Source organism: Synchiropus splendidus, chromosome 7, assembly GCF_027744825.2.
Source record: "Synchiropus splendidus isolate RoL2022-P1 chromosome 7, RoL_Sspl_1.0, whole genome shotgun sequence".
Classification (NCBI taxonomy): Eukaryota; Metazoa; Chordata; class Actinopteri; order Syngnathiformes; family Callionymidae; genus Synchiropus; species Synchiropus splendidus.
Window position 1 is genome coordinate 4,268,862 of NC_071340.1, and position 9,109 is coordinate 4,277,970.

General features: G+C 42.7%; 1 protein-coding gene across 3 annotated transcripts; it reads right to left on the minus strand.

Moving 5' to 3' along the window:
* Positions 1 to 1,733: 1,733 nt before the first annotated feature.
* Positions 1,734 to 8,719, minus strand: zgc:114041 (uncharacterized protein LOC574425 homolog). Of its 3 annotated transcripts, XM_053871202.1 has the most exons (6): positions 7,431 to 8,719; positions 7,190 to 7,254; positions 6,576 to 6,824; positions 6,374 to 6,517; positions 3,886 to 4,659; positions 1,734 to 3,013 (listed from the first exon to the last, which is right to left on the minus strand). In XM_053871202.1, the coding sequence occupies exons 3-6, from the start codon at positions 6,778 to 6,780 to the stop codon at positions 2,847 to 2,849; spliced, it is 1,290 nt and encodes a 429-aa protein (XP_053727177.1). In that variant the 5' UTR covers positions 6,781 to 6,824; positions 7,190 to 7,254; positions 7,431 to 8,719; the 3' UTR covers positions 1,734 to 2,846. The 3 variants fall into 3 exon arrangements, with proteins under 3 accessions (XP_053727177.1, XP_053727178.1, XP_053727179.1); XM_053871203.1 differs by lacking the exon at positions 7,190 to 7,254; XM_053871204.1 differs by lacking the exons at positions 7,190 to 7,254; positions 7,431 to 8,719 and having other exon boundaries at positions 6,374 to 6,489; positions 6,576 to 6,633.
* Between the last annotated feature and the right edge of the window lie 390 nt (positions 8,720 to 9,109).

Below are 9,109 nucleotides of genomic sequence, written 5' to 3' on the forward strand. Positions count from 1 at the left end.
CTAGTGTCACAAGAAGTGCTGGCCCACTACAACTCAGGGCTTCCTCTTCGTTTGGCATGTGATGCTTCACCCTACGGGGTCGGAGCAGTGCTTTCACACATCATGCCTGGTGGTGCTGAAAGACCCATAGCATATGCATTCCGAATTCTAAGCAAAGCAGAGCAAAATTATGCTCAGATAGAGAGGCCTTGAAGTGTGACACAAACAACAGCCGTGGTGTCGTTTCTCTCCGCGATAATGTGCCGTGCGTTTCCATAAGGATTCAGTGGCGAGATATATAACACTATGTATGTATGTATGTATATATATCCATCCTTGTCATCACTTCAAAAATTCGTTTGGGCATGCTTGATGTGTTTCCAGGAGGCTTTTGGGCACATTACTTCAAGTGGTGAGGATGGCTTCATGAAGGGCATCAATTGCCTGGAACTGATGGCCGTTTTTATGAACTTCCCTTGCCATCCATCCACAAATGTTCTCTGTGGGATTTAAATCAGGGAAACATGCAGGATGGTCCAAAAGAGTGCTATTATTCTCCCTGAAGAAGTCCTTGGTTAAGCGGGGTTTGGGGTCTTTTTTGTTCCTTATTGCTCAGGATCTTTCAAAAAAATGCAGAATGACTGTCTTGCTGCAGCCAACCTCAGCAGCGATGACACACTGCGAGAGGCCTTGCTTATGCAGCTTGACGATCCGAACATGGTCAAGAAGAGAAAGCTTCTTAGCTTTAGCCAGCAGGGGGACATGACTGTGTGAATAAATGACAGAAAATTTTGAGCAGATTTTGGCTTTTATAGTCTGTGGTCTTAAACTTTTGATCAGGTGATGAACAACCTATTTTAGATTATTTTTTTAATGTCCAGTTCCAAATGCTTTTGCATATTGTAGATCTACAACCTGATACGGTACACACAGCAGCCTGGTGGTTCGCACTCTTGCAAGAAGGTAGTGGGTCTGACTCCCTAGTTGGACTGGTGACCTTTTATGTATGGAGTTTGCATGTTCTCCTCGCGTGCGTATTTTCTCCGGGTTCTCTGGTTTTCTCCGACAGTTCAAAAACATGCCCTTCGATGGACTGGCGACATGGCCAGAATATTCTTGCCTTTGCCCAATGACTGCTGGGATAGGTTCTAGCAATATATATATATATATATATATATATATATATATATATATATATATATGTGTGTGTGTGTGTGTATGTGCACATGTTGTCACTCTTGTTGGATCTAATGTTCAACAAAGTGACCAATACACAGATCATTATGCTGGTTAACAACCCCCTCCTTTTGTTGTCTTCTCACTGAGATCGTTCTGTCTGCTGGATCACACGGATTCTACTCAGCTTCGGCTCTACACAGTACTACATTATTGGAATAAAATAAAAATAATATGCACAGCACTATTTGAATGTACTTGTAGAACAGGGGTTACATCTAGAAAACGATATCTACCTGCAGTGTCGGGGACCTCAAGAAGTGTTGAAGAAACAGCACTGAAAAATTTGCTTGCTAATATGACACTCCTAATTTAGCAAAACAAATTTAGAGGAGCACCTATTACATAGCCAACGACCCGGACTGCTATTTAAAAAGCACATACCAACGACTGACACACCACAGAGGAAACTAAACCGGTTTTTCTGGAGAAGTATTTTAAGGTCACAAAAAAAAAAAACAAAAAAAAAAAAACAACAAGCAATTCTGTAATAGTCACCACAGTTGCTTAAAGCTTGGTTAAAATTGTTTGGAAAACACTTAAAATAGCAAACAAGTCAACATTTTTCAGATGTTGAGAAGGTAATGCAAGCCTCTTCTTCAACTCACCTCAGCTAAATGCAATGACCCGACGCGTGAAAACCTGAGAGCTCAGTATGCATCCTGCAACATGAGAAATGGGTCACAAACATGACTGAGGAATTTCTTTGATCTCTCATATAAAAAAAGCAAACATTTATTAAATACTGTTTGAGTTTATACTTTTAAGACCGTTTAAGTAATGGGCATTCCTACCTGGGGAAAAAAAAAAAAAAAAAATCAGGTGGCCTGAGTCCAATCCCCTACTGAGCATCCCTCACATCTCAAGCAATGTCCTTTTTTCATAATCAGTTGGTGGTGGGTGCCGGGTGCAAAATAATGTGACCCACAAAAAGCATGCCTCAAGAAAATCATCAACAACACCATCGTCGCAAGACAAACACAGTCACAGGTGGAACATCAGCTGATTTTCCTCTTATTTCTCTGCCAAAAGTACAAAACAGTCCTCGCCACGCATTAATTTGAGTTATACAGCAGCAGTCTTTCCTCTGCTTCACCCCCAGTTTTCTGGGATCGGTTAGTCTCCTGAGGCAAGTCCCTTCCCTCCTCCAGCAAGTCATAGTACAAATCCTGGGTTGTTTGTATTTGCACCTCAGACTTTCAAGTCAAACAGATTTTTCCTTCAGTTCCTGTTGTAAAAGTCCCCTTGAGCATCCCAGTTACTCAATGATGAGCTATTATTTAAAGAAAATAACTGTGGCTCAAAATGGTAGCATGAGTTGCTTAGTAGAGGTCTGGGCTCTTCAAGTGCTCTTTCTGTGCAGCGTCTGACTTTTGAGCTCATGGAAAAAATTTAATTCACAGATTGAATCATCGTAAATCGCTAACAAGCAAAAATAAAAAATGTGAACAGGAAAATGTTCAGTGGTTGATCAAAATCACTGAATCACTGCTAAAATTGTATCTGTGCACAGCCACAGGTACAGTACAATTTAAATGCAAAAAAATCAATAAAACAAATGTGTTCAAAGACAAAGGCTAAACTGCACATCGGGTCGCTGCTCTCGCACCACCCTGCTGGTGGCGTCACTCTCACAGCATCCTTTCCCCGTCCTCAGATACTTTACAGTCTGGAAGAGCAAGCTTTCTCTTCTGGACAAGGCGGTCGACGAGAACCACGAACACAGACGAAGTGATGAGGCAAAGGCCAGAGAAGTAAAAGGCGTTGCTGAAATTGGAGGTTTGGTCCACTAGCCAGCCTGCCAGGAAGAAGAGACAGAGATAAGCTAGAATTACTCATCATGATAGAGCTTAAGTGATCTTGAATAAAATAAAATTAATAATTGCAAGGTTCAAGACAAATTCCACAGCAGAACAACTTAGATGGCATAATTAGTATCACCCTGGTTGCCACACTATCCTTGCATCTGTTCTGGTACGCCTACGTGTTGCTGAGAAGTGTCATCTCCCATTCATTTGAAGTGACACGTGACCTGGCACATTGTCGTGCCGTCCCGTTCCTTTGCATGATGCAGTGCATCAGTCAATTATCTTGCTGATATGTCACTACTTTCCTTCTGTCATACTGTCCTGTCACTGCTAAACTCGCACCAAATCGCCACTTCACAAGTTCATTTATGACGTGGTACATCGAAAGCAGACAAAATTTTGTTAAATTAGTGAAGTCAATCAATGCTAGCCATACAAGGTGATCTTTCATTTGTACATTTAGTCACAAGAATGGGGGTAACATGGCAACCTAATAGTTGCATGTCACTTGCATGTATTGCATGTGGGTTTTCTTTGGCTGCCTCCCATAATCCAAAGACATTCACAGTCTTAAAGTTCTCCCAGGAGTGCGTGTGTGCCCTGCCCAACCTGTCCAGGGTCTACTCCTCACCCAGTGACTGCTGGGATAAGCTCCAGCACTCTGGGCAACGATGGTTAACTGACGTATGTGTGTAACAAAAATGTGACTTCGAAAATGAACACTTATGGCTTTGAAATCTAAAAACATCGCTGCTGATAATGTTAAACGTTTAAAAACGCAACTCAGCACTTGTTCCAGTAATCAATTCATTTTGAGCAAGGTTAAATGATTTATGCACAGATAACATCTCTTTGAATTTACCTGCAGAGGGGGGACCGATGAAGCCTCCCACGCTCCTGAAGAGCATGAAAAGTCCAAGTCCAATGTCAAACCCATCCAGAGTCACGATGTCCACGATGGAGATGACGTGCATTGCCACCACACACCCAAACAGAAAGCCATAAAGCCCGGAGAAGACGAGGATGCCCCAGTAGTCTTGGCTGAGCGGCAGTAACAGCAGTGTGACTCCCAGCATGACTGTCGCCATTGCAAGAAGCTGCAGGTTCCTCAACATCCGCATGTTTGCCAGCCAGCCACAAAACAGTCTGCCCACTAGATCCGTCAGTGCCAGTACTGAGAGGATCGAGGCAGGCCAATACTTGTCTATGCCAAGGCTGTTGGAGAACGGCACCAAAAACAGGGGCAGGACGAAAAACCCAGCTGCGGCGAAGATGGCAAACACAATGTAGAGGAAGAGCTCCGGCATCCTCAACAGGGAACACTGGAAGCGATTATTCATCTGATAGGTTGACTTTCCTGCCGGGGCATCTTTACATTCCATGATAGGTGTCTTTTTTGTCTCCAGTGGCCTCATGAGGGCCCCGCAGATGCACAAGTTTAGCTGGAGACCTCCAATGAGGAGTAGGGCATCTCGCCAGCCATACGAGTCGATGAGCCACTGGAAGAACGGACTGAAGGCCACAGAAAAGACACATTCCCCAGAGCTGGCAATGGCATAGGCAATGGGACGCCAACGGACAAAGTAGTGATTCACCATGCTGTTGGCCGGAATCCATGAAAAGCTGATACCGGTCCCTGAAACACAGTGAGAGATCATCTGGTCAGAGGGTGAGTGACACATATTCAGGCTTCAAAAACATTCATTAATTCTAATCACTCCAACCACGCTTCCTATGTAAAGTCAGCATGTGTCAGTCATATACAGACGTCACATTGTCTGTGGCGGGACCATGATCTTGGTGCAGTTTAAGCTGAAGCTGGAGTCCATAGATGTCTATGGAGGAAAGAGGAACCTGGAATTATCAAAAAAGATTTATGTACTGAATATTTGACTGGAGCCTGATGGTTTCTCTTGTCAAAAATCTGCTACAAATGTAATTTTGAACCGGGCTGGTTCAGCAACCTAAAAATTTGCTTAGAGCGTCCAAACTCCAATGATACCATTTTTATTATGATGTAAAGAATGTCACTATAAAGAGAGACATGCTGTAAGTTATGACGAGATTTCTGACACGGCTTTAGGAGAATGCGTGTTTCACAGTCAAACGCAAATGGGAGTTCATGTTGATACTAATCATCATCTACATCAAGACAGTTTGTTGACCCGTTCCTGTGAGGTCTTAGCTGTGGTCAGCAGACACAGGGGAGGTGGACAGACTCAACAAAAAAACAAAACCTATACAATCCATTTTTTCAGGAATATATTAAATATCAAAATATATCCTCAGAAAAGATTATTCTTTCATCACATTTTGACAGAAGCAATGAAATGGTATTCTATTCAGGGTAAACAGAAGGTTTCAAGGCTTAAGTGTGTTTCTTGAAGGTATCCCGGATGCGATCAGATACTGTACAAGCTCACGTCAAGTCATACTTGAAGGGAACATTTTCACTCCACTGAAGCACCTACATGTCAACAGAGGATGCAAAAGTCACTTGAAGATAGTCGCAATTTGACTGTTTTGGAGTGAGAGTGGGTTCACAAAGTCTGCCTCCCGTCCGAGTTACCAAAACTCACTTGAAAATGTTCACATTAGAGAGATCGATCATCACTTTAATAGTTCAAACATGTATATCCTCCATAGACATCCACAGTGTTGGGCGGTCAGGGCCTGCAAGGCCTTCTCTGCTTGCCTAACATAACCATAAATTATGGTCATAATTATTATAAAAGTTAATTTAATTTTTAATTTAAGTCCCCTATATATAAAACCATTCTTCACATTATCTTTATGTCAAGTGTTGTTAGGTTACAGTTTGTATCCAATTAGGATTCAGCTAGCTTGTTCTGACAGGCTGTATGAAATGCAATGCCCAGTAGTGAGCATGTGAATACTATTTCTCCAGAAGAGGTGTTATAAATTTTTTTAAGTCGGGCTAGGTAGGACATCACTGAAGGCCTAGGGGTGAAATGCATGGCCCACTCTGGACATCCATTGCGGTCCTAGCTTGACCAGTTCTGATTTGGCCGCCCGGCAGTCACTTCAAAGGGAGACAGTACTCAATGCTGTGTGCATATAAAAGTCAATAAAAGGTGATGAGAGAAACTGATGCAATGGAAAGTTGGACGAAAATGTTCTCACTTCAGTGCTTTTCTTCACTTCCGTTTTGTCTTACTGATCGTGGTTCAGTTTCATGTGATGCTCTGTGTCACAGAGAGTGACAGACTTCAAATTTCTATTGTATTTCTTGATGTATTTATTTCCGGAATCTGACGTTACAAGGCCCTTCAGTTGCTGCAGACGAGGCTAGAATTACATCTTTGGTCGTGGTAGAATAGTCGTAGTACCTTGCAGAACGCCCATAGTGAGGTACAGCCAGGGCAAATTGAAGGCCAGAGATGCCAGGATCATCCCAGATGCAGCCAACAGACCTCCAGACATGATGACCACTCTCTGAGAGAACCTAAGAGTTAGAGCACTGGCAATAGGACCTAGAACAACATCAAAAACAGTTAGTGAGTGTTGAAGAAAAGATGATTTGGTCCTTACCTCCAATGTGAAACATGGCAATGCAGGTGGAGGCCACCCAGGATGTGGTGCTAGTCAGGACTCCAAAGTGGTTCTGGATCTCTTGGAAGAAGAGGCCAACATTCTTCAGCACAGCTGCCGTCAGGCCCATAGTGAAGAAGGCAGACACCACCACCACCCAGCTATACCCTCCATCAGGGGGCTGCGCTCTGCTGGATGGCATCATCTATGGGTTAAATGACCTCCTAGTCTGCCTCAACTCAGCATTATCTTGGGGACATGAGAAGAAAGGCAGGAGTCAGATGGCGCACCACATTTTAGGAGGTGGGCAGCACTTTACTGCAAAAGCTCGACATCAGGTCGAGTACAGCTCTCAGACAGACCTGAAAATGATCTTTTTGGACAACAAACAGATCCCTTTATAACCAGTGCGTTCCATTTTCCTGACGTCTTATTTAGAACAACGGTGACGGAACATGCAGACTCATGTAAAATACTAATCATCAACCACCCTGTGAAACATGAACTCAACCTAACCATAGCACTGAACACACACAACAAACACGCAAAACACACATTACTACTCCCCGTCATAATCTAATTTCACCTCACCCCTCAAGTCATCTTTTTCACACCTGTAGTTCACCTCATTAATCAGCACAGAATCAGTGGTAGTTTTCAGACATCATGATGTTGGAATCTATCTACACCGATGTGATTGAAATACGTTTGTGCATCTTAACTTTAAGCTTCACATTAGGAACTTCGTAAAACGCCAAAACATCATTGAAAAGTCACGCATAACGTCTCAATCGCTCAAAAAATAACAAAATCATACAAAAAGAAACAGTTTTTTTCTCTCGATGTGACACCAACCACGTCGTCGTGTTCAAATCGTGTCCCTTTTCCCGCGTACAAACATAAAAAGATGACGAATCAAATGTTCCCTTGACGAAAGCCCGTCAAAGAAGTGACAAGGCAGTGCAGTCCGATCTCCGACTGCTGAACGCGACAGTAGGAGTCGCTCAAGACGGTTTGTGAACACGCCTCCAAATTTTAGCAAGAACCGTGTATGGCGTCATGCAAGTGCCACAATGTTCACAGTCAATATGGAAATCAAATCATAAACACGCCACTGTGACCACAAAACTAACTTGAGCAAATTCCATATTCTGCCTAAATACATGGACAATGTTTTATTTCAAACACGTATTTCATATATCAGGTGTGGCATAATGGCCGCGCCATTGCACACGTATAGTGCAAATAGAAACAACATAAAAAAATGGTGGTGGGGGTTTTACCTACTCCTTCGCCGTGACTTCAAACATAAACCCATCTCCTTCATGTGCTCAAATTGAGGCTTGAACTTGTGGGGTCAAGCAAAAGGTCCCCACAAGTATAGCTAAACGAGGAACACTCACACTTGCATGCGCTCACAACATATGAACCTTTATTTAATTACTGTCTTAAATGTCAAGTTCCATTTTTACAGTTATTCTGACGACAAATGAATTTTAACCATAAAGTCTAAATGAAGGCCAAGAACAGCCTATGGCTTTAGCGTTCATTAAGTAATGACATGACTCAAAACACCAGTGAAAGCTCAGTCTGTGAAGCAGTCAGGCCTTTAAGCTAGAACGCGCTGCTATATAAACAATGATGGTCTTGTGTTTAAACTACACGTCATCAGCCAATGAGTTGCACATGGTTGAAAATGTTTGCACAGCTGTGTACCATCACCTTCATCAACTCACTGGCACGGCTGCCAAGCTCATGGGTTACCTAAATGTATTGTTTCTAGCCACAGTGATGGAAAGTCAACCAGCTGACCTCTGCACCGTCGTCATGAGTTGTGGTTCGGACAACAGGTTTGAGCATCTAAGCAGCCAGTATTTAAGAGTCATCCGTCCGTGAAATATTAAAAGTGGCACCTTGAGCAAAGCCGTAAGTCAGGAAAGGTGAGCATCTCGTCAGAATGTCTCTTGGGCGGAGGAAGGCCAAAGGCAGATTCAGGACACGTGAACTTGGCAAACAGACAGAATTCAGACAATTTGATGGCGTACCTGGTTTTGACATGGTGTTCCTGAAATGCAGAGATGTCTATTTAAATTCATGATTGAATTTATTCCATCTGGTGGCGCCATTATGGAAGAGCAACTGTTTATCAGTGCTGTGTCAATACAAGTTTGTCACACACACACACAGACACTCATTTACTCATCACTGCCTCTGATGAAGGTCAGACCTTCACCTGGAATAGAGTGAGAAATACAGCACTTTTAGCTCATTTATAAGCACTCTTGCTAGCATTGCAGGCTGAATATGTCAGAATCTGACTTTTGAGTTGATAATAACACATGCAGTCATTTTATATATGAATTGTCATCATCATGGCAGACAAATCAGTTAAGAAATGCTGTGACCAACATTCCACTTACCTGAAAAGAAATAGGAACAATAAATGCGAGCTCAATTCTTGCCTAGTCAAATCTGGTTTATATTTTCTAACCTCAAGCACCCATTTCTGACAACTTTTGGCATGGTTACTACTG